The sequence below is a fragment of the Equus caballus genome, chromosome 6 (genome assembly GCF_041296265.1).
Source record: "Equus caballus isolate H_3958 breed thoroughbred chromosome 6, TB-T2T, whole genome shotgun sequence".
NCBI lineage: Eukaryota > Metazoa > Chordata > Mammalia > Perissodactyla > Equidae > Equus > Equus caballus.
Genome location: NC_091689.1, coordinates 65,906,885 through 65,932,410, shown reverse-complemented (window position 1 = coordinate 65,932,410; position 25,526 = coordinate 65,906,885). Strand labels below are relative to the sequence as shown.

At 38.6% G+C, this 25,526-nt stretch overlaps 1 protein-coding gene across 36 annotated transcripts in view; it reads right to left on the bottom strand.

Annotated features, from left to right (window-relative positions):
* PPFIBP1 (PPFIA binding protein 1) overlaps window positions 1-25,526 on the bottom strand; it is a 169,110-nt gene that overhangs the window by 33,549 nt on the left and 110,035 nt on the right. For 11 of the 36 annotated variants that reach the window (XM_070271106.1, XM_070271110.1, XM_070271108.1 and 8 more), the window contains 8 exons: window positions 23,619-23,824; window positions 11,544-11,630; window positions 10,330-10,443; window positions 9,283-9,414; window positions 4,134-4,226; window positions 3,712-3,804; window positions 1,934-2,048; window positions 178-210 (listed from right to left, as the gene is read on the bottom strand). In XM_070271106.1, coding sequence (XP_070127207.1) covers window positions 178-210; window positions 1,934-2,048; window positions 3,712-3,804; window positions 4,134-4,226; window positions 9,283-9,414; window positions 10,330-10,443; window positions 11,544-11,630; window positions 23,619-23,824 — 873 coding nt within the window. The remainder of the gene's footprint in view (window positions 1-177; window positions 211-1,933; window positions 2,049-3,711; window positions 3,805-4,133; window positions 4,227-9,282; window positions 9,415-10,329; window positions 10,444-11,543; window positions 11,631-23,618; window positions 23,825-25,526) is intronic. The other 25 variants (XM_070271122.1, XM_070271128.1, XM_070271124.1 and 22 more) reach the window with 3 other exon arrangements.

The following is a 25,526-nucleotide window of genomic DNA, read 5'->3' as shown; positions in this document are numbered from 1 at the left end:
TTTTATTTTTTGTTTGTTAACTCTCTATTTTGTACACTCTGAAGAAATGGAGAGTTTATCGATGAAGCAACTCTACATCTTTGGTGAGAGAAATGTTTTTAAAACACATGCAAAGAAGAGTCTGAGTAGTACTTTTGGTGAATGTAAGGGCTGATGGAAATACACCAAAAACCTTACTTTTGTCTTTGAGCTTCTTTTTAAAATTTTCATCTGTGCAGGAAAACCCATCGAATTGGAGGTTAGCATACATTACAACAATAAATGGTATTTTTAAAGCACTATTATTTAGTCTCCGTTTACCTATAACACTTTAACCTCATAAAGACTGAATATTAAGCATTATTTTGTGAGTTTAGGGTTGGTAATACAGTACATAATGCTCCATGGGAGGTTAGAAAGAGAATCTAATGTAATTAATCAGAAGACCTAAATGTAAGTTCCTATCTCTGTCACTTCATTTTTCTGAACCTTGATTTTCTCGTATTAAAATCAGGCCTATGGAGTACACGTGCTTCTTACACTATATGTGATGAAAAACCATCAACATTGCTTTGGTTCTTTTTACATTTCCAGTAGAATTTGAAATATAGCCCTCCGGAACGTGACCAGGACATTGTTTACATCACATTCAACTCATCACTCATGGTGAGTAACAACATGGAAACAGTCTATCTCCTGTTCAATCACATGAATCTACTGATCATGCAGTTAGATGTTATGTCGACATCAGATTGCCATGAAGTTTGTAAAAACTTGCTCTCAATCTGTCTTTATCTGGTTGTGCACTGGTAACAATCGGTTCACAGATCAGTACTAGTCCTTGGATAGCACTATTTTAATATATCCTCTAGTCCACAAGTCCTATGATTCCACTTCTTTCTTAAAATCCTAAAAGCATGACCTATTTATGAATGCCCTTTAAGAACATACGATTCTACATATGCCAAAATACAGAGGAGAAAAATCCATCTCCCTCAATGTTTGATGAATTGAGTTTGCTGACGTACAGAAAATTGTGATACCTACAGGTATATAAAGCCAGTGTATTCTAGAGCCGAGAAGACTTTAGAGGTAATCTAATTCAAGTCCCTCATTGTACAGGTAATAATGTTACCAATGTGCACATGATAGATAAAAACGCACCAAAGCTACACTATATGGAATTCATCCTGTTTTGAATGACTCAGAAGTTGCTTTTTTCACAGTCATCATTTGTAATAACAAAGAAAGATTAAATTTGATGTAGTGTTGTCAGATGTTACAGGCGTGTCCAAATATAATTCAAAAGAACACATTTCATTCAAGTTATTTTCTATCAGGTATAATCTACATTATTAGAAATCACAGTCCATATGATATCCAGGACACACCTCCTCAATTATGAAAACAATTTTTGGATAAATTCATATACTTTTCCAAAAAGAGAATTAGCCTATTTTTGTTTTCTAGAAGATGGAGCACTCAATGCATGATCAGAAATTTTCATTGATTTTCCAAAGATACAGAGCCTGTCATCTCTTCTCTCAAAAGGGCAGGCAAGGTCTCTAAATGTCTTACTTCATGTTGTCTCAAGTTAAGTTCAGTGGGAAATAATCTTGGGACATAGTAATGGTTCCTTTTAACTCTTTCTGACACTCCCTTGTATTACAATTTAGACAAGAACTCTTTGATGATGAGAATTTACAATTCAGTAATCTAAAATAAACACCAAGCAAAGCATAGAGGTGCTCTTCTCCAGTTGCTGAAGAGGACGCTAACAGAGCCTCAAGTACAGTAAAGAGTTTTGGAAGATTCCCTGTGGTCCTAGGCCTACATGGCTTCTGCTACTCTTTCTTTGATGCTTAAATTACACATCAACTAACATCAGTTTCTTTTATAGATCTTGAACGATTTTAACCGAATAAGATAATAAACGTTAAATATATATTCTCACCTCTATCAAGTATTTCAATCCCTTCCCCTTTCATCTTGCACACCAATTTTTCTTGTAGCCTTTTTACTTCAGATTCCTTTTCTTCCAGTTGTTCTTTTAAAGATGCCAGTTCTTCCTACAAGTGATAAATTCATTTAAGAAGAGCAGATTATGACTAAAAGAGAATATCCAGAGACTATGTTAATTCTTCAGTCAATAATCAATTTTTACAAATGAAACAAAAAACTACAAGAATTTAGATGCAAACTTCAGAATTCAGACAATGGCGATGATAAGCAGGAAGCAAGACAATTAATAAAAGTCCAATTTATACTAATTATGGTATAATTATTTCAAGTTTCTTTGTGACAAAATTAAAAAGAAATCTTTTAAAATGTAATTAGGACGACAGTAGCCCTAAGGTTTAAATCGTATGCTAAATTAAAAAAATCTGACCAAGTTAATCAAGGAAGATAATCAAATTAGATGCTTAGTGTCATAAAAGCAAAACAAAATGCAAACTGGAAAGTATATATGAAGACTTGCTCGACATTGATTCAGCATTTCAAGATGGCATTCATGTTCCCTGGACAAGGTAGAGCTTAATTAGCATGTAAGGTAGCAGGTGCTGAACAACTTTAGCCAAATCATGGGACTAAATAATTCATCCCCATCAAGATAAGAAAACAGAATCTCCTACAACAATGGAAAAAAATAGATTTAGAAAACAGATGTTAAATCTTCTTTTTTTTTTTTAACTACACAGCCACTAAAGATGCCAAGTCCAATGTTCTATTTACTAACATTTCAATTTTCAGTTTCATTTTGGTAAAGAATTAGCTTTAGTAAATTTAAGTTTTGCTGACTATTTAACACAGAAAATAAAGCCATGCAATGCTAATAACTGTAGCTTTATTTTCAATAACACATTATTTTCAGTCTCTAGTACTAAAGATATTTATAATGCTTAGTACTATGAGAAGATGTAGCTCTCTGATGAAGCTAAGAAATTGGCCGTATAAGGGCTGGCCTCACGGCATAGTAGTTGAGTTTGTGCACTCCACTTCAGTGGCTAGGGTTCACTGGTTCAGATCCCAGGCACGGACCTATGTACTGCTTATCCAGCCATGCTGTGGCAGGCATCCCACATATAAAATGGAAGAAGATGGGCACAGATGTTAGTTCAGGGCCAGTCTTCCTCAGCAAAAAGAGAAGGATTGGTGGCAGATGTTAGCTCAGGGCTAATCTTCTTCAAAAAAGGAAAAGAAAAAAGAAATTGGCCCTATAGTTCTTACTTGTAGTAAGAGTGGACGTCAAGTACAAGAAATGTTCAGTAGCACTCGCAAGAAGTGCTGTCCTATTGTCACTGTGCCATGATATAGTTAACTGCTGTATACATTTATGTTCAAGAAAGTGTCGAGGGAAGAAAGTCTCGAGGGAAGAAAGCAATGTCTACTATTGATATGAAACAGACTTCTTTCACAGGAGAACTTTTGCAGCTATCTTACCATGCTTGGATCTCAGAGAGTTTGAGAGAGTGTGATTTAATTTATAAAAGAATACTTTAATTTTACTTGTTTATTATTTTTCACTAATTATTTCATAGGATTCTGAAAACAATATTAGGGATCACATTATCCCTTTAACCAGCTTTTATTTAAAAATAAATGTATTTTTAAGAAACAGGCCAGACACACACACAAAATGAAATGCACATGCTACTGAAAACACCATCACAGCAAAACAATACAAGCCAGAAAGCAACAGGCCATGGACCCCATTACCCAAGTCTACCACACCTTCAGCGACTCCCATTTTTGTTCCATCCGCTGCTTTTCATACTGCATCTGACCCACTTTGATTTTCATACTAGAAAGTTTGGCCATTAAAGACTGGTAGAGAAGACAGAGGAGTGAAAGGAAACTACAGATAGAAAAACACAAGCTAAATAACCAAGAAAATAGTATCAGTTTATGAAGGAGGTTAGAAAATTTAGAGAAGTGATAGGCTATGTTCTAACAGACTAGTTAAGCCTGAGTTTTATTCAGAATAGGAGTATTTAAATTCAAAAAGGTCTGGAGCTTGGGGAAAAACTCCATTCACTTGTAAAATATCTTCTTTATCATAGACTAAGTAGAAAACATATTTTACTTATATTATTGATCACATATAAGTAGTAGAGCTACTTGTTAAGAAATCTTTGCCATTGAGGAAAACTTACTTTGGTTGATTTCAGCTTTTTTTCATACTGAAGTCTTTCACTGTCCATTTCACTGACTCTTAACCTCAAATCGTGGATCTCCTGCATCAGCCCCTGCCCAAAAAGAAACAAGTAAATGCATCAAGAAAGCAGTTACTCACTGAACTGTACCAAAATAGCAGCTTTGAAATCTTAAGTCAACAGGTCCTGGGTTAAAGTTGTGTGAATTAGGTCAGACAAACGGAAATAAATGTGTCTACTTGAGAATCAAAGCATCTTTGCATTTAAAACACTGCTTTAAATTCCCAAAGCCTATGCCCAAAATGATGGGATTATGAAGATAAAAGACGACTGTAATTCTTATTAAGAAAGGTGGCTAATCATTCACAAACATTGATCAGATATTTGTAGACTAAAAAAATCACTATATGAACTCTCTCTTTTAAAATACAACAGAGATCAAAGACCTAAAGATTAGGCCTGAAACAATAAGTCTTCTAGAAGAGAATATAGGCAGTACACTCTTTGACATCAGTTTCAAAAGAATCTTTTCGGACACTATAACTCCTCAGATGAGGGAAACAATAGAAAGAATAAACAAATGGGACTTCATCAGACTAAAGAGCTTCTTCAAGGCAGGGGAAAACAGGATTGAAACAAAAAAACAGCCCACTAATTGGGAAAAAAATATTTACAAGCTACTTATCCGACAAAGGGTTAATCTCCATAATATACAAAGAATTCACACAGCTTAACAACAAAAAAAACAAACAACCTGACCAAAAGATGGGCAGGGGACACGAACAGGCATTTCTCCAAAGAAGATGTAAGTATGGCCAATAGACACATGAAAAGATGTTCATCATCACTAATCATCAGGGAAATGCAAATCAAAACTACACTAAGATATCACCTTACACCCGTTAGATTGGCAAAAATATCCAAAACCAAGAGTGACAAATGTTGGAGAGGTTGTGGAGAAAAAGGAACCCTCATACACTGTTGGTGGGAATGCAAACTAGTGCAGCCACTATGGAAAACAGTATAGAGATTTCTCAAAAAGTTAAAAATAGAAATACCCTATGACCCAGCCATCCCACTACTGGGTATCTATCCTAAGAACCTGAAATCAGCAATCCCAAGAGTCCCATGCACCCCTATGTTCATCGCAGCCTTATTTACAATAGCCAAGACGTGGAACCAACCTAAATGCCCAGAAACTGATGATTGGATAAAGAAGATATGGTATATATACACAATGGAATACTACTCAGCCATAAAAAAGGACAAAATTGTTCCATTCGCATCAACATGGATGGACCTTGAGGGTATTATGTTAAAAGAAATAAGCCAGACAGAGAAAGACGAACTCTATATGACTCCACTTACAGGTGGAAGTTAACATATAGACAAGGAGAACTGATCAGTGGTTACCAGGGAAAAGGGGGTGGGGGGAGGGCACAAAGGGTGAAGTGGTGTACCCAAAACATGACTAACAATAATGTACAACTGAAATCTCACAAGGTTGTAATCTATCATAATCTTAATTAAAAAAAAAATACAACAGAGAAATTTTCTTTAGCAAAGCCATTTACTTTTAGGGCCTTTTCAGTGATATATGGATATTTATAAAAATATTTTTATAATTTCTTCATTTGTTTACAAAAATACAGATTGCTCATCAACCCAATCTGGGAGAATGGAACAAAACTAAAATCCTTTCAAGCAATGATTCTCAACTTGGGGTGGACGAGGGCCCTGTCATTTACAAACATATTTAGTATCACAATAGAATTTTATATTTGGAAAATGAAAAAGAAAGCAATCCTAATGTTTTTATAATACAAACATAATCAGGTACCTAGTCTACTGACACTTTTTTTTTTTTTTTGAAGATTTTATTATTTCCTTTTTCTCCCCAAAGCCCCCCAGTACATAGTTGTATATTCCTCGTTGTGGGTCCTTCTAGTTGTAGCATGTGGGACGCTGCCTCAGCGTGGTTTGATGAGCAGTGCCATGTCCGCGCCCAGGATTCGAACCAATGAAACACTGGGCCGCCTGCAGCAGAGCGCGCGAACTTAACCACTCAGCCACGGGGCCAGCCCCTCTACTGACACTTTTTTAAAAAACTAATTTGCTTGTAGAATTTGTCTAAATAGTCTGAGAAATAGTGACATATTTTTACCCAGAGCCCTGAGAGTAGGAAAAAGAAATTAGAATGCTAAACAATACGACCTCCCCCAAAAGAAGGGATCCAACCCTCTGTCAAGGAGATGATTTTCTTTTTTACTAAAAGCCATGAAGGCCCCACCAGTGGTTAATGTGTTTTTATTTCTCTTTCACAAGACATTTATTCCTGAGCCACAAATTCACACACATCAGAATAGAATTACACAAGAATGTCACAAGAGCACAAATAGAACAATGCTATAAGAAATAAAACTTTGTTAACAAGAGATCATTCTAAACTTCTAAGTGTAATAATTCAATCTCATGAAGGCTAGGAAAAACACTTCCCAGAAAACTCATAGGCTTTTAAATTGTGGTTCCTTATAAAATGGGGAAAAGTATCACCTAGCATTATCATAGAGTAATTATTTATTAATATTATTATTAATACAATATTTCAATAAGAGGACTTTTACAAATAAGGTCAAAAACTGACATTTAATGACTTTTTAGCTACAAGTTCAGAATTCAAGTTCAAGGAAGAAGTCAGTTTCTCCCATTTATTAATCATCTTTGCATAATATGAGTTCTTAGTCTTCTTTCTTCATCAATCTGGTCTTTTTAAAATTATTTCCCCACTTTCTCATTGTAAGGAAACAGCTTTGAATTCCTATTTGGCATTGTTGTATTTTACTACTTCCTTTAGAAATAGCGGCAATTTGCAAAGAATAAGAAACAATGGAAGAAAACAGAATTGTAAACTGAGATCACTTTTCTATTAAAAAAAACTACCCAATAATCTTTTGTGGCAAAATCGTAAATATGAATGTACATCTCCAACAAGAAAGAAGTCATATCTTCCCATGATAACTCAAGCTGAAAAATCTGGAAATAGCTACTTAGTATGAAACTCTAAAAAATGGAATACAAATTATTTCCAACTAATTTCTTATCAGAAGCTCAGTCTTTTTTGGAAAGAAAATCCGTGTTCCCTTTCCCTTTTCCCTTTCAGAGAACTCCGCGGCTCCACAGAAACTCTATTTCTGACATCTGTGCTCTTACCAGAAGGGGGCACTGTTGAATGATGCTAACCATCTCCTGTTGGTCATTCCTGGGACAGGCAGGTCCTCAACCTTTCAAGGTTTCAAGACTTTTACCCCTAATCTCTTGGAAGTGCCTGTACTTCTCCACGTCAATATTTTCTTAGAAATTAATCTCCAAATAATCTAAAGTTCTTAGACAAGGTTAAAGAATTTTGGATTCATGAAACAATCAGGGAAACATTCTATTTTTATTAAGGGAACAATAATAGGAAAATGAGCATATTCAATTCAGTTCTAATTTTGAAGATTACTTAACATATAAACAAAGTTTATCGAATATCCTACGATCTCTGGGTATGTGCTACTACATTTTACCGATAGTGTTGAGCATTTATTAGAAAATTATCAGGGATTGAGTTTACTGGAAGTTTGATGACCAGATGACTTTGCATATTATTGAGAATAACAGGAGGGAAGCAAGGAAGCACTGGGAAAAAAAGGTTTTATTAAAAATGGAGACAAACTCAAGAGATGTAAATATTGCTCTGGGGTCTTACAAAAAAGTCATAAAACATCTACTTCAACTTAGTCTTAATGTTTGATTAACATCTTGTATCCAAACTAACCACAGTTGTGCAGGTTCAGACTTCCCCTAGACTTTGTGTCCACAATGCAGAAGACCACCTGTCCATCTCCAAACACTGTAACTTCTTGCCCTGCACCAGAGTTAGTCCCACTGCCATGTCGTCCATCTATTGATAAAATCTATGATTGCATTATGTGGCCACCACGGGGTCAGGGAATGAGAGGAAGGGAAAAGAGGAAAATCTCCAAAAGTAGAAGGCTGAACTCAAATGACCTCTAAAAATCTGTAATTTTTATGCTTTTATAATGAAAGCATGTTCTCTATACATATTTACATATCTACTTATTATATAGTAAATAATCAGTATGCCTAAATAATAACTACTAGTAAAATCATGCACTTAAACCCATTATTTCCTCAATGAAGAAAATCAGTAGGGATGGATGGATGGATGGATGGATGGATGGAAGGATAGATGGAGGGCTGGAGGGTTGGATGGATGGAGGGAGGGAGGGATGGACAGATGAATGGATAGATTGAAAAACAGATATACAGAAGCTCCAAATGTTCTAAAGTGAAAAGTATTTCTAAAGGCTAATGAAAGGATTAATTCAGATCAAAAGTCTCAAAATAAAAATTACCATTAGCGGTTAGTGATAAAAAGTCACTAAAAAGTATTTAGTGTGAAAAATGTATAAAGTTTATTCTTAAAAAGAAGCATGCATGGGGGGCTGGCCCCGTGGCCGAGTGGTTAAGTTCGTGCGCTCTGCTGCAGGCGGCCCAGTGTTTCGTTGGTTCGAATCCTGGGCGCGGACATGGCACTGCTCATCAAACCACGCTGAGGCAGCGTCCCACATGCCACAACTAGAAGGACCCACAACGAAGAATATACAACTATGTACTGGGGGGCTTTGGGGAGAAAAAGGAAAAAAATAAAATCTTAAAAAAAAAAAAAGAAGCATGCATGGGAACCAGCCTGGTGGCACAGTGTTTAAGTGTGCATGTTCTGCTTCTGCGGCCCAGGGTTTGCCAGTTCGGATCCCAGTGTGGACATGGCACCGCTTGGCAAGCCACACTGTGGCAGGCGTCCTACGTATAAACTAGAGGAAGACGGGTACGGATGTTAGCTCAGGGTCAGTCTTCCTTAGCAAAAAGAGGATTGGCAGCAGATGTTAGCTCAGGGCTAATCTTCCTCAAAAAATAAAATAAAAATGAAGCATGAATGAACGAGAGCACATAGTAATTAAACGCCTCCCTTTCACATTGCAAGGAATTTCTACTTGCTCTACTTGTGTGTGTGAGATACACATATATATACACACACGCATGTGCATGCATAGTATCTAAAGAGATAGAGAGAGATGTCACTTACCTCCGTGTCTCTGAATCTATCTTCATAATCCAATCTGTCCTTCTCTACAGCCGTCAGTTTTAACTTCAAGTTGGATATTTCAGCCATCAGATCCAACTTCTGAGTTTCTAAGGATGTCCTACTCAGAAGCTCCTATTAGAATTTAAGACACATTCAAAGGTTGTTTTACTATGAACAGCCACATGTGGATGCATCTCACTTACGACCACAAAGCAGTAACTACCGAGTAGAGGATGTGGTGAAGACGAATTACTAAACAGATACACACTGAAAAAATTATTGGCTTTAGTTAACCTCCATTGAGCAGAACTAAACACGTCTGCTCACTGGGGAGGCGTATATTATAGAGACACACACATAGATAAAACTTGTATATTCTTAACCCTGATGATAACACTGATGATGATGATGATACTATGTTTGCTATATGCCAGGCACTGTTCTGACATGTATTACGCGGCTCGATCCTTAAAACCTTACGAGGTAGAAACTCATAAGGATAACTTGCCAATTATCCCTATTCAACAGACGAGGAGCCTGAGGAACAGAGAGATTAAGAACTTGCCAAAAGCCAGTTACAGCAAGAAAATGGCAGAGCAGGGACTCGAATCCAAGCAGCCTTGCTCCAGTGTGCACTCTATCTGCTATATTATAGGTCCTCTCATACCTGAGCACCATATGTGTGTGTGTGTGTGTATATATTACAAGTTTTTTCCCAATGATGGTCACAGATGGTGCTTATTTTTTCTCTCATTCATAAAATATATGCTCATGGTTGAGAGTCAGAAAACCACTTGAACGCATAAAGAAGAAAATTAAAATTACTTACGATCCTATTAATATTTAACTCCAGATTCTAATTACACGAACACCTCTCATTGTGTGTATGCGTTCTGAGACCCTCCTACTCCAGGTTTTTGCTTAAAATATGCCAGTCCAAGTGAATCACAAAATTTACTCTCATATCAGAGCGAACATGACATATAAATGTAGCATCTCTACTAGCTCAGCAGGAAAATCCTACCTCGGTGCTGACTCTGTACATACCTGCTGTAGCATTTCTTCTGTGGCGTTCAACTTCTCTCTGTGCTCTTCAAGACAAAACTCCAAATCTCGAATCTTCTCTCCCTGAGCCTCTACCTGGTCTGTTAACACACTTACCTGTATTTAGAGCAAAATACTGCCATCGATTAGGAAGAATGTGGGTCCCATTGCAAACTATATTTCTCTAAGTAGAACAAAAGCTGGAATGATCTCACCACTCATTTGGTTATAAAGAAAACAACTGAGAATTAATATGACAGAAGTCCTTCACACTCCTGTTTATGTGAGGCTTATTGATCTGAGGACTCCTATTCAATTTTAAAGAAAGTTAGGGCTGATTGGGATATGCAACATTTTATAGGTTAAAACCGTTTCAACCATTTTTGAGAGAAAGCATGCACACAAATTAACTTTTTGAGGGGTTGGGGTGGAGGTGAGAGTGGTATTAGAGATTAACAAAGGAAATGGAGTTAATGTTTGCAAGAGAAGTCATCAAGGACTACTGAAGTTTGATACTTCATGAAGAACAAAGAAAAGAATCCAGGGAATTCAGATCCCATGAGATCTTTCACAACCATACTGTCCACAAATGTGCTCAAACCCAGGGTGCAATTCAAAGTCCACGAGGAGGCACTGGGTTAGTCCCTCATTCTCAGTGCTTACTGCAAATCTCTGAGTTCTTCCCCAACGATCACCAGCCTAGTATATATACTGCATTTCATTTAGCTCAAAATACCAAAGTAAAAATATGTCAAGCATTTAAAACATTATTAAGAAAAAGAAAACTCAAATTTAGCCTACAGACAGCACTCTACTACACACTTCATGTTTTGTTTGGCCCGTGCTATTATTTTTAAAATTGAAAAATTAAATATACATATTCAGAATGAGAAAACACATATACAGGTTTATGAATACATATATTATAAAATCTGAATTTCTGCTATGTATTAAAAAATCAGATCAGATGACGTTGTGTCTGTATTTAGGCTGGCCCTTGAGGAGCTGAGGCTGAGTAAAGGTTGCTCACTCTAGACTAGGTGTGCATACCCTCATTCTGCCACAGTCCTCACCACTCCCTATTGCACACAGACAGCCTACTGCATTTATTTCTATCAGCAGTCTGGCTCCTGTAAGCATCTGAATCTGCCACCCCAACTTAAAATGCTCATTTTAAGTATGTCATGAGGAAAGATCAACATTTCAACATCACTTGCCTGAAGAACCAGGGACTCTTTATCATTTTCTAAACGGGCTAGCCTTTCTTGATACACATCTCCATTCCCAGGTAGGTGTCCATTTGTCTGAAAAAGGAAATAATATGGATAAGGCTGACCCTCCTTAAAATGGAACTACCACTGGTAAACAAAAATCGCATGTGTTTTTAATCCAAGGAACCCGATTTGAATTCAGCATAACTGTCATTGCCATTAATAGAAAGATACGAGAATGCAACTTGGTTCATTTATCTCAAAATAGGTAAGACAGCCAGGTAGGCATTTAGGCATGTTTTCACCAAACTAAAAAACTTCTTATCAAGCAGAAAATAAGGACTAAAGGAACAGTGGCTACTGATATTCACTGACAGTGGATGCACACCTAGGACACGTGAAGCTTTGTGAATGTGTGGTTGGGCACAAAATCCCTATTTCCCCCCCAACACTCAGTGCCACTAATTCTCAGTGAGGACACTGGCAATGATCTGGGGTGCCCTTGCGTTCCTCCACCTCCCCCCAAAGTCCTAAATCCAGGACTGCAAATGCCTGTGTTTAAATGGGAGACAGCAGGGGCAACTTACACCACAGGCTCCTTCCTGCTACTCAAGTCTCCAAATCACAGGTCACATCTTCCCTTCCCTCTTTGAAGCCTTGAGCCTTTGATGCCTTTCTCTCCTCCCCCAAAAGCTTAAGCACTCAGTCCACAGCAACTTCCCCTGCAGCACTGACTAGCCACGCTCATCGGTGATTTATCACTTTCCATCCTGAATTTCTGAACTTCCTGTGAGTTTGCGTGTTCATATAACGTTATGCTAAGCTCCTGGGCAGAGTCCATGAATTGGGATCGTCCTGTAACCTTCACAGCACCTGGCCCATCTGCTTAGACCAGTGCTCACCCTTTCCCCCTCCCTCTTGCCCTCTTTTTATCAGATTTGGGTATATTTACACATACTGTAAATGCCAAAGGAAGTATGGATTGGGAAAGGAAGTGGGGAATTTTCCTCAGCTGTCATATACACAAGTGATTAAGGAGACACATGAAAAGGCTCACAGAGAGCAGATAACATAAAAATGTCATTTTGAAATAGAGTTGTATGTGATGTGTCCCCGTTATCTCATTTAAATGGTTCATAACCATATAATATGTAATCCCACTAGAATTTCCTGATTCCTCATTCAAATGCAATAGAAATAAAAGCCAGTGGAGTCCAAAATGGTTACATGGGGCCATCCAGAATTCAATCAAAAAACCAACTAACCAGGCTGGCCAGGTAGCACAGGGGTTAAGGTCACACGTTCTGCTTTGGCAGCCTGGGGTTTGCTGGTTTGGATCCCGGGTGCAGACCTATACTGCTTGGCAAGCCATGCTGTGGTAGGCATCCCACATGTAGAGTAGAGGAAGATGGGCATGGATGTTAGCTTAGGGCCAGTCTTCCTCAGCAAGAAAAAGAGGAGGATTGGCAGCAGATGTTAGCTTAGGGCTAATCTTTTGCAAAAAAAAAAAAAAAAAGCAAATAACAACTTCAGATTTAGAACCAGAGAAAATACAAACTGTACATCCTCATGGCCCAGGACACATCTGATGTGACATCTATTATTTTTCCAGAATTAACTGGTATTATTATTCTACCTTTCCAATTAATGCCGTTTCCAGTATAAATTCTGGGAATAATGAAAGTCATGTGTTGGGAAGGAAAAAAAGCAAAACTAAACAAAAAGGAGCTTTAACAAAAAAGAAAATTTCAGGATGATACTTCTAAAAACTTAGGTGCAGTGGATATATTTCCCACAAGGCCACAAAAGAATCAGAAGCTAATTTAGTAACTGTGCAACATGTATTTGGATAAAATTTTTAACATCAGCTGCTTGACCACACACCTGTACAACTACCATGGCATAACTCTGCTCCTGCTGTGACCTGAAGTGCCCAGAATTAAATTACAAGTATTAGGAAGAGTCTGATGGAGTGGCCTGGACAACTTCCATTGCTGGCGACTTCCATGAAAATGAAATTTATGTAACATCTTCAGGACAGTTTTTTGGAAAAGAGTCAGGATGCATAATGCATGTTCTCACTCTAAGAACTAGCCTTGAATAGCTTGAAATTCCTCATTTTGATTATGAACATTAACAGCACCTGCTTTTAAAACCCCACACAAGCAATTTTTTATAAACAGATACATTTCATTAGGTAGGAAAAAAAGCTTTCTATTCAGTGAGGACAAGAAGTAAAAGTCCTTCTTCTGACTGGAGGAAATAAGAGCAAGATTAGAAGTGTTTCTTCCCAAGCCACTGCATACGAGATGAAAATGAGATGCTCCCAAACCAATTCTCCGAAATTATCCTAAAATAAAAACAAATATTAAAAATGGACTCACAATGAGCATACTCATGTTTCTCCACACTGTATTGATATTTATGAGTGCTCATAAGGCTAGAGAGTAGTTTACTTTTTTTTAAAAACACTAAAAGTCACTCTAAGGAAAGAAGCAAAAGTTAAGAGCCACCAATGGAATAGTTACATACTTTTAAAGCATGTGTTAACTTATTCAAGTAGAAAAAGTTCTGGTCCATTCACAGGTTTATTTATATTTCTGCCAATTTTGTTACCTTTGCCTTAAAAACGACAGAGGAAGGTGCACTCCATTACGCAAATACCCTATCGCCTCTATTCTTCCTCCTACTCCCATGCTCTCCCTACCAGAGCACTCCAAACTTCCCCAAACAGGGCACACCCTCCGACACACTAATTCTCTTCCTTCTGCACGGACTGTCTTTGCGACCCTTTCCTCATCCCTTAAGGTCCACCTCAACTGGGGCTCAGTCTGTGAAGTCTTCCTGGAATTACTTGTTCACTCATATGCCAGTTACAGCATCTGGATGAACCTTCATTACGGCAGGGATCCCACTGAATGGACTAGGTTAGACTTGGCTACATACATGTCTCTCTCTCTTCCAATAGACTTTGCATTCTTTGTGAGCCGTCTTTGCATCTGAAACATGGTGGGTGCTAACTAAATGACTGCCGAATGAAGGAGCAATGATAGGTGTTCAACAGACACCGAATGAATAACAGATGAGTGCTTGGTTCAACCTGGCCTTCTTGCTTCGCAGCAAGACTTTTATTCATGTTTCCTCTACAAACTAGCACACACTCCATGGTCACCCTCTAGACTAGCTCCTTTCCCCTCAAGCCTGCACTCCCTCTTCCTACCATGTTTAGGAAGTGATCTCAAAGCCTTTTTAATGGACAATATTGAAGCCATCTTGCATGGACTCCCTTATATACTATCTTGTCCACTGCGCAATATTATATATTGCCTCCTACATCATCCCTTTCTTGCTTCCTGCCGGTCTCAGGAGAACTGAGTCTTAACTCCTTCCTAAAAGCTCATCATTCCACCTTTACTTTGGAACCTTGACTTCCTGCTTCCCTGAGACCTACGATTATCACCTCTGTCCTTATCATTCTCAATGTTTTCCTCTTAATGAAATTCCATCCATTCTTTCCAATATCTACCCAATATATATATATATTTTGCACCCACCACTCTACTCACCTCCCACTCCTCTCTGCCTACAGAAATCCATCTTTCACAGCCAGTTCCCACCTCCTCCTTACATTGTGCCATCTTCTTCTCCTCCCCAACTGGCTTCTCTTCTGTGTCTTGTCCTTCTCAATCTGGCTTTTCATCATATTCTGCCATGGAGAGCTTACTAGTGATTTTAGGAAAGTTGGTCACTTATTATTCCTAATAGTCCCTCAAGGCAAAACTGTCTTCTATTTCTTTTGATTCTCCCATGATGCTTATAAAATCCTGAGCACATAATTAAAAACATATTTAGTATAAACTCTTGTTGAATCAACTTGACATCCAAAGCATTGAAGACTAGCCCAAATCACTTTACTCAAAATCCCAGAGATGCCTTCAAAATAACCCTTTCTACTTTAGCTCATCATGTAACCCCTTACTGACCACATTCAATTCAGCTGAAAATTGAAGTCAAATTGGAATCAACTTGGGGATTCTACCAGTACAGTACCCAACAGGGTGGGGGGTAAGGGGGTGGCACACAGGGCAGGCAGGGCAGAGACACAGCTCAACTGTAACAGGGACACTTTGATTTAATTAAGGAACTCATGGTGTTTGCCAGGTTTTCCTGGAATCGCAGGGAAAAAAGGTCTAAAAAGCCTTATTCCCCATAGAATTACAGAATCCCAGAGCTAGCCAGGAACCACACCTGGGAATATAAATTGCCTGAACTCACATGGCAGGTGCTACACACAGCATTAGAGCACCATCTACCTTACCCTTCAGCATCTAAGGAGAGGCTCTTCTTTTTATATTAATTTCCTTTTAATTATCAAGTATTATAAATACACAACCAAGTACAAAGATGTAATAAATGTTAACATCTTGCCTTACGTGCTTCCCTTTTTAAAAATGTTTTATTACAGAAAATTTCAAATAGATATAAAAGTAGAGACTAGCATGATGAAGCCCTATGTACCATCCCCCAGTTTCCATAGTCCTTAATTCACAGCAGGTGGGAGTTTTTGTCTGTTCCTTTTACTTAAAGCATCATGTGGTGTTTTCCTTCCATTTTCTTACTCTATTGGTATGCATTAGTCTACAGCAGTCTCCCCTCTTTCTCTAATCTTCATTTTGCTTTGTTCTTCTTTCCTGAGCTCTGTTGCCTTGTCTAAACCCAAAATCAACATACAAGCAGTGATTTGCCACAATTATACTTATTTATGTTATAACACAGAAGCTCATTTTGAATACAACATTCCCAAATCAGAATGATGCGTAGCTAAATTAAAGTGGGAAAAGAAAATCAGTCCAATTTTATAAAGACAACAAATGTTTAAGAAATGGTTGGACCAGTACTATTATACACACATACTCCACCCAGTCAATATATTTACTTCTTAAAACTAGTTTTGGAAGTTGCCATACAGTCTTGATTTCATGATTCTAATATTTTAAACGTGGTATTATCAAGAAAGGAAAATGAAGGTGCAGTCCACTAAAGCTCCTTTAATTAAATAGTATATCTAGGTACCAGAAGAAACACCTAATACAAGGGTCCTCCATGCCCTAATCAGTATTCCATCTCTACATTTATTTTACTCCATCTTTACATTTATAATAAATGTCTACCAGGAGGGGAGACTAAGATTAGTCTTGAATCTTCCAGCCATGAATATCATAGTTGTATTTCATTTGGGTTCAACACCACAAGGCATCACACACTCCATTGTCAAAGAGTCAAAGAACACAATACCAACAACGCTGAAAATCAAGCCACCAGGCAGAGGAAGCACTCTGCTCCCTCGTCTCTCACCCGACGTGATGGAATTAGGGTGGTGAGGCTCTGCCGTTGTGCTGTAATCATCTCAGGGCAACATCGTTGCCATTCAGGGCCACTGGAGAATCCCTTCCCACTGGCCGCTACCCCTCTGTACCATAGCACCTCCGAACGTGGGCAGGTCTTGCAAAGAGCTCATTTTTCCCTCCAGAATTTCTACTGCAGTTCAAAAAAGGAAATAAGATCCCAAGGCAACAAGATAAACTCTTCAGGCAGCCTTCTATTCCAAAATTTCATCATCTCTGCTCAAAAAGAAAAGCAAAAGAGGAAATGAATATCACACACAATTCATCACACCCAAAAAGTCCATGACCTTCTTCTAGAAAAGACATTAGTTATTCAACGCTGTTAGAAAGAGCATCAAAGACTAAAACTCAGAATAAGCCTGAATATATTCTGTACTCTCCAAGTCAAGATTGCAGAGGTGGTCAAAATCAGACTACAGCTTTTATTTCTAGGTTTTAATTTTCGCAGTGCTTGTTTTCCAGACACAAAAAGCAACTTCTCAACGAAATAGCCAACTGGAGCAAAAACAAGTGCTCTGGAGCGAGAAAAATCACAGCAGTAGGCCAGCCTCTAAGATCTCTACTCCAAAAACATAACTACATCTGAAATGCTGACAAGCACAGCAGACGCCAAGTGCTTTCATCTGCCAGTCTCCTTAGAAATATGTTGAGAGAGCTTCTCTTGGAGTATTTGGGTATCTGTTGCCAAAACATCAATTGCCAAGATATACGGGCTATCTTGTTATACAACTAACACATGCCCAGCAACGCCTCATTGGTGCATCCAGGGCCAATGTAGGGCAAGTTAGATAGAATTCTTTAGTGTCTCCTAAAAGGTTCTTTTAGACACCTCACTTGAGTAGGGAAGGTGGGCTCTGCCCCCTCTTAGTCTTATTTTCACACATGCCACCGTGCTCCCCAAAGCTTCTGCAGTGGGGAGAGGGTAACATGTTGAGATTACAACATTATCCTGGTCACAGGTATACTCCAAAGTCCCCTGAGTTACAGAAAGATAGAGAATAGAAGGTCCCCAGAAGCTAAGGCCTAACTCCTATTCTAGTAGCATACAATATTCATTCATTCACCCATTATTCATTCATTTATTCACCATTTATTGAAAGCTAGCTATGCGACAGGATGCAGATGTAGCAAAGCAATCACTCTTCTACTTTGGGAAGAGTGACACGAGATCAAGAAAAACTGCTGCCCCTAGTATTGTTTCGTAACTCACTTTCATAAAAGAACAGAGGAATCTCTTTCTATTTAAGCCCAACAAATACCAGTAGCCTGGGATTCCATTAAAAGTGCATCTCTCACTTATCACCCTGCACTGGCTCTCAATTGAGAATTCTGCTGACTTGGCCCATCTGTTTTCCTGTTTCTGTGGACACTTTTCACGGGGCTGGACCAGAAGCCTAAGGGGAAACAGCTTTAACTTTAGCCAGGACGTCTCAGTGAGACGCCGCATAACTCAGATAGTTGTGACCACATATGGGACACAATCTTAAGATGTCCCTTGTCTGTCAAGGCTTGAAGAAACATCCCCTGGAGGCACACACGAAAAGAGAAGTTGGTCAGAGAACAGCAGGGATGGGAGGATGGTGGGACTGGAATGGATTGTGTGGCTGAAAGTCAGGGGCTCAGGGAAAAGAGTCAGCAACCCTGGAGGGAAGATGCCCCATGTCTGAACTCTTTAAATTATGAGTATTTTTGTTTTTACAGAAACTTTTTAAAAAGGTACATTTTGAATTAATATTATTTATTTTTTTAATGTAGAAATAAAATTAAAACGTATTCTGGTGATTAAACAGGTCAGAAGCCAGTCAAGAACACATCATTTCTCCCATTTATACTCTATTTATTTCATGGGTTAGGATGCCTGATTTGGAGTTATTCCCATCAATATTTTCACTGAATTTGGCGAAAACTGTATTTTTGCAATTTCTGCTGATTTTGAGATTGCCTCATAGTTCGTCTATTGGAAAACGCATTGTAAGAACACTCCAGGGCAACTAATCAAGCTAGACTTCAAGTAAACAAAAACCACTTTCCTGGCTCAAACAACTCGACAACTTTTTCTATTTGCCCTCGTAATCTTGGAGCTTGATAAAGCACATAATTCTCCATCAATAATATTTGTGTTAACACATAATAACATTTCACAATCAAAACAGAGAATTCTACCTCAGGAAGTGAACAAATATGCCACATTCAATAGATTTGGGTTTTTTTTTTTTTTTTTTTTTTAACCACAGGAGACAAACTGCTGAGTCTGAAAAGAAACTTGTTCGTTTCTAGAAGGCTACAGCTATAGCTATCCTATTAAAACAAATTCATTCTTGTAGATTAATATTCTTGTCGATTTAATATTCCTCCACTGTAACAAGCTACTAGTGTTATAATTTTCTTTCTTCTTCTCCAGCTTCTGATCATACGAAATAATTAAACAGGCAGCAGAGTTAGTAGTGAAGGAACGATCTGCATCCTCCAGGAAGCCAGAGGCTCTCCCTGGCCTGGGAAAAAGAATAATGAGAACTGCAAATGCGCAGTCGCACTACGGAGATTAGCATCCGTCTTAAGCACACGGACTCTCAAGTTGACCATGGTTAAACATGAATGAAACCTTAATTCTGTAACTAGTATCATAAATAAATTTTTCTAAAATATTGTGGAAGCTTCTCTACAGTCTAAGAAATGTCTGTACTCTTGTGAAAGAAGTGAACAACGCATTAGTAATCTGTAACCTAACTTCCCTTGTAACTGGACCCAACTCTTTCTTTCCCTCATTGCAAAGGGATCTGGCTAAACGTTTTCTCTCTACTCCCTACAATCCACTCTTCAGTATTACCTTTTTGATTAGCCATCTGCCAGGCTACTGATAAGCACTCAACATACATTAGCTCATAGGAACTTCACAATCTGGTGTGGCAGAGACTAACATCCCCATTTGACAGATGAGGAAACTGAGACAAACAGCTTAAGAAATTTTCCCCAAAGCATACAAGTTTCTAAGAGTCAGAGCCAACATTAAAATTCAGGTCTGCTGGGGCTGGCCCAGTGGCGTAGTGGTTAAGTTTGCGCCCTCCACTTTGGCGGCCCAAAGTTTGCAGATTCGGATTCCGGATGCGGACCTACACATCACTCATCAAGCTATGCTGTGGCAGCGTCCCATATACAAAACAGAGGAAGATTGGCACAGATGTTGGCTCAGGGCCAATCTTCCTCACCAAAATAAAATAAAATAAAATTCAGGTCTGCTGTCTCCAGAGCCTACATTTGTAACCTCCAAGACACAATCCTGCCTTCTTTATCATTTGCCGCTTTTTTCCAACAGGATCTCCTTTATTGATTATTTTGGCAAGTTCCCCATGTACAATATAAAGGGGGCATGTGCTAGGATTCTGCATTCCTTTGATTCTAAGATGCCATCAATTTTCATCACACTATTTTTTTATTTTTGATTGTGGTAAAATACACGTACAAAATTTACCTTTTTTTTTTTTTTTTTGAGGAAGATTAGCCGTGAGCTAACTACTGCCAAATCCTCCTCTTTTTGCAGAGGAAGACTGACCCTGAGTTAACATCTGTGCCCATCTTCCTCTACTTTATACGTGGGACGCCTACCACAGCATGGCTTTTGCCAAGTGGTGCCATGTCCACACCTAGGATCCGAACCGGCGAACCCCAGGCTGCCGAGAAGCGGAACGTGCGAACTTAACCGCTGCGCCACTGGGCTGACCCTACCATTTTTCAGTGTACACTTCAGTGGTATTAAGCACATCCACATTGTTGTGCAACTTTCACCATCATCCATCTACAGAACTCTTTTGATCTTGCAAAACTGAAACTTTGCACCCATTAAATATTAACTCTCCATTCCTCCCTCCCCCCAGCCCCTTGGCAACCACTATCCTACTTTTGTCTCTATGAATTTATTTGGCTACTCTAGGTAGCTTATTATCTCCTTTTTTTAAAAAAGGAAAAAAGAAACAATCCCAGCTAAAATGTGTGCATATCCCACAAAGATTATAAAATATGTCACAACTTCTGAAATATTAAAATGGGAGAATCTAATATAATCAGCAAATCATTAAATTGTAAGCCTGAAACGCTCCCTCTACCCGTTGGATTCTGGATGGTGCCTCAGTTCCCTCTGGGTTCTAAAAGTAACGTCCACCACAGGCCCAGGGCTGCGACAACTCATTTCACACCTGCGCATTTATTATTCCAAACACTCATTCCTGCTCTCTGCTTCTCGCTTTGCTTTTTGCCCTTTGCATCTTTTTAATCTAGTCTTTCATCTTCTGTGTGCTTGAGAAAATATATGTAATTTGGGAGGATTGGGGTCAAGATGAGGGAATGAATATAAATGTTAGGTAGATATAAACAAGTTAAAAAAGAAAAACTCTGTGGGTCCACATCTAGTTTATTTTTTTATTGCTATTTTTAGGATGAAAACTGAATCTTCGTAAGTTGTATAAAGTATTTGTCATTTTGTGGATGCCTAACTTAAAAATGTCAAATATCAAGATAGCAATTAAAAATACAAATTGGCAGCCATTATCCATCCAAGGAATAAATTTAACACAACAATTTTAGTTCCTTTGAATATGCACTCCATTTTACCATTCACATTTTACCATTACATTACAAACATAATTACTGAGCACCTACTGAATGCCAGGCATTGTTCTAGGCACCACGGATATGCTGTTGTTCAAAGACAGGGAAAGATCTCTGATTCATGATATCTATATTTCAGTTGGAGAGACAGAAAATAAATGATATAAATACGGCAAATGCATAATATGTAAGAAAGTAGTGAATGCTAAGAAAAAAAGACAACAAGGAGATGTAATACAAAGAATGAATATGTGAAAATTTAGACACAGTCACCAAGGAAGGCCTCACTGAATGTACAACTGTTAAGTAAATACCAGAAGAATACAAGAAAGCTAGCCATACAGATATCTGGGGAAAGAGCCTTTCAGGAAGGGTAAATAGCCAGTGCAAAGGCCCTGAGGCCAGTTTGCCCAGCATGTATGAGAATCAGTGAGGAAGTCAATGTGTCTGGAGTGGAGTAAAAGAAGGGAAGTGTAATGAGACATGAGGTCAGAGAGTAATGAGAGCAACTCCTATGTGGCCTTGCAATCCTCAGTAAGCACTCTGGCTTTTACTCTGAGTGAGATGGGACTGTCACTGGAAGCTTCTGAAAAAGGAGTGAATGACAGGAAGTGATTTATGTTCAGATATCATCATCATGATAATCTTTTAACCTTTTCCAGAAATACTTTAATAGAACAGATTAAGCACATGTATAATGGGCATGTTTTGGACACAAGGAAAAATTCCATCACAGCTACCCTCAAGCTATGGCTGCCACTGGCGACCTGAGGATGTGGGCTAGGAACAGCTTTTTCGACCAACAGCAAATTCCTTTCCCACTATGCGGTGAATGGTCAGAAAAATATGGAGTGAGGAGGGGTGAGATAGGAAGTGGAAATAGGCTAAAGAATATGCTAGCAAACAACTAATTTCAGAGCAGGAAGCAATTCTCCAAAGAAATCAGCTAACCTGGACCCTTAAATCTCTAGAGGAGAAACCTGCAGAGCAAATATAAAGTATAATAATAAGACGTCATGTATCAGGAAAAGTAAAACATCTCCAATTGGGTAGCTGCACCCCCGCTAAACGATCGATCTTACTATGTGCAATCAGAAATGCGGAAGTATATGGGCTGGGAACAGAAGAATGTCCAGCAAGGGAGTGGTTGGGAGTGCCAGGATTTGTGTCACATCACATGAAAATGTTTTAGCCGTAAGATGTACTATGAAGGTTCCCGAAGCAAACAGCTTCCGTTTCCACTACAGATCCAAAAATAGATCTGGATTCTTTCACACAATTTTCACTAGGTTTTATAGAAACACAATTGCTTCATAAGCTTATTAATGCATCTTCCTGAAAACTGAGCATCCTTTAAATATTTACACGATAAACTACCATTTCTCTCTTCTCCTTTGAATATGTTCTTGTGACATCCTTTAGCTTTTATGATTTCAACACATATTAAGACCGTGGTATTTACCATTGTGTTCAGGGAAAGCGCACATCCGGCACGTCACTGATTTTTCAGAAGGATGTCTAGAAGGAGGTCTCATTGTTCAGTGAATAAGAACAACACTTAAAGCCCAACTCCACGACTTAACTCACACACTGGAATTGAAATGATTGCCACAAACCACTAGATGGCACTTCAGATCAAATACCGCAACAAACCTCCATCGCTATTTGAAGAGTCTATTCATTGTACTTCCTATTTAGAATTGCTACTGGGTCCTTTCACAGCAAATGTTCCAGTATCACTGAGAAAGCATCTATTATGTGCAAGGTTCTTTCTCTTACAGGACTATTTGTTTTAAGCCACAGCAGGTCAAACAGACACAACCTCAAAGCTAGTCCACTTTCATGGATAAAATTAGGTGACCTCCTGGCACTCACGAAATGTACACAAATGGCACTTTTTAAAAAATTACCCATAGAGTCAAAAGGGGATTGGGATCTCCTTAGGGATATAATCAGAGCAAACCTGCTTCCCTCAAATTTTTTTTCTTGTTCTAATCAGCTATCCTATGTTGTAAATTTTGGAATAAGCAAAGAAAGAGTCACAGCATCGGGTTTGTAACATGCAGACATCTACCATTTGACTCTGCAGCCATTCAATGAGCGTTTCTGCTGTGGAATCCGGGATCTGGCATCTCAAGCCTTCCTTCTCGTCTGTTTCCATCATCTCTAACAATCCGCGCAGGTCTTCCACAAGGTGCAGAGCTCGCAAGCTTCCCATGAACGGGGAGGTGGGAGACTGGCAATCAAAAATCCCATTGGAATATTCCAGGGCCTTGGAACCTAGATTTTAAAAAAACAAAATCAGAGAGAAAGCAATGGGATTCTTAAGATAACATACCAAAGCTGGAGGTGGCAAGCAAGTCTCGTCACAGTGAGGAATAATCAAAACAAGGAGGAGGGAAAAGATAATAAATCTCTCCAAGTCATAGCTATTTTGTGCAAAAATAAAAACCATATAATTGATGGTAAATATCAATGGTAAGATAGCCAAAGGGGAGGTCAATTGCGTGGTAGAGTAAGGGTATGGTGGGCTTTGCTGTAAGGTGTGCTGACCTCGCAGAAACAAGTGCTAAGAAGGTGGCAGATCAGTTCAGGTAGAGCCATATATTCCAGAAAACAACTTTTAGCGACTATAAAGTCCTGAAATTCCCGTAAAGAAGTTGCACACTGAGGTGGAAATTGCATAGCGTAATTTCAAGGATAAGAGGGCCTGCTCCCAGTTAATTTACCAGAATAATCTTTGAAGAAGTTCAATGAATTTCACATATACATATGTATATGTACGTATGAGTATGTTTGTATAAAAATGCACCCCCATGATTTTGTCTGCAGCCTAGCGTCACATGCTCTTGCTAACGTCAGCTTTAAAAAAATACTTCTACAGCCATTTTTGTTTTGTTACTTACAAGAGAAAGCATTCTACTACTTCCATCCACACAACTGACCCACAGCCCCTTCTGAAAGCAATCATAAATACTGCTCCATCTCTTTGATGTTAATGTTCTGGTCTGCCAAATATACATACTAACTTTATACTTAAACATCAATAATTATGAAGTTTAGGCTATCACCTCATAAAATCTGAAGGTCTTACAACTGGATGAGACCAGCGAACCGATGTGTAAGTTCTCTCTCCAGTTGGCCATATGGCTTAGTAAGTTTCAACAATGGGAAGAGGAATTCTCTTTCAGCTAGTCCAGTCCATTGAGCTTCCTAATACGGGGCCAAATGGTTTGGACTAAAATCTGCCAAACTATAATAACGATAACCATTGACATGCTAGGCACAGTGCTAAATGCTTCACATAACCCTCTGAATCAGTCCCCTCAGGAACCCTGTAAAACTGAGATGAGAATCCATAAAAACATGTACTGAGGAGAGCATGATGGGGGGAAGGAGGAACAGAAGAGTATTAAAAACCAGACAGGCTGTAATGTCCTATTCCAGCACTTTGAAGCATTAGGATCACGTAATGATATTATCAATAATGACAACATCAATGATACGTGTGTTATGATAATCCTCTATTCCATTAAGTCTTCATCACAAAACAAGGTAGGGGTAGGGGAGAGATGTGTATTTAGAAAAATTCCCCAAATGTTTGTAATCATTTCTCCTCCTCTCCCTCCTACCTCAGTTGGAGAACTACTGATGTCAATTTGAAAACATGTAAACCCAGGTCCTACCCACAAAGCTACTGACTGACTTAGTTTGAGGTGGGACCTGGGGAATCTTAATTTTCTCATAACTTCCTGTTGGTCCTGAAGCCCTGCCAGGGCTAAGGTACAAATATACTAATTTAGTGGAATACGTAAAATGTAAATCCTTCAACTATTGTTCCAGAAATATCACTTCTCTCTGCTAGAGTTTCATGAAGAGTATAAGGTTACAGCATCTGGTAAGAGCCTAGAATTAGTTCTAGTTATATTTTCTGAAATCATGACAAAGTCCAATCTCTGTTCCACATAACATTCCTTCAACT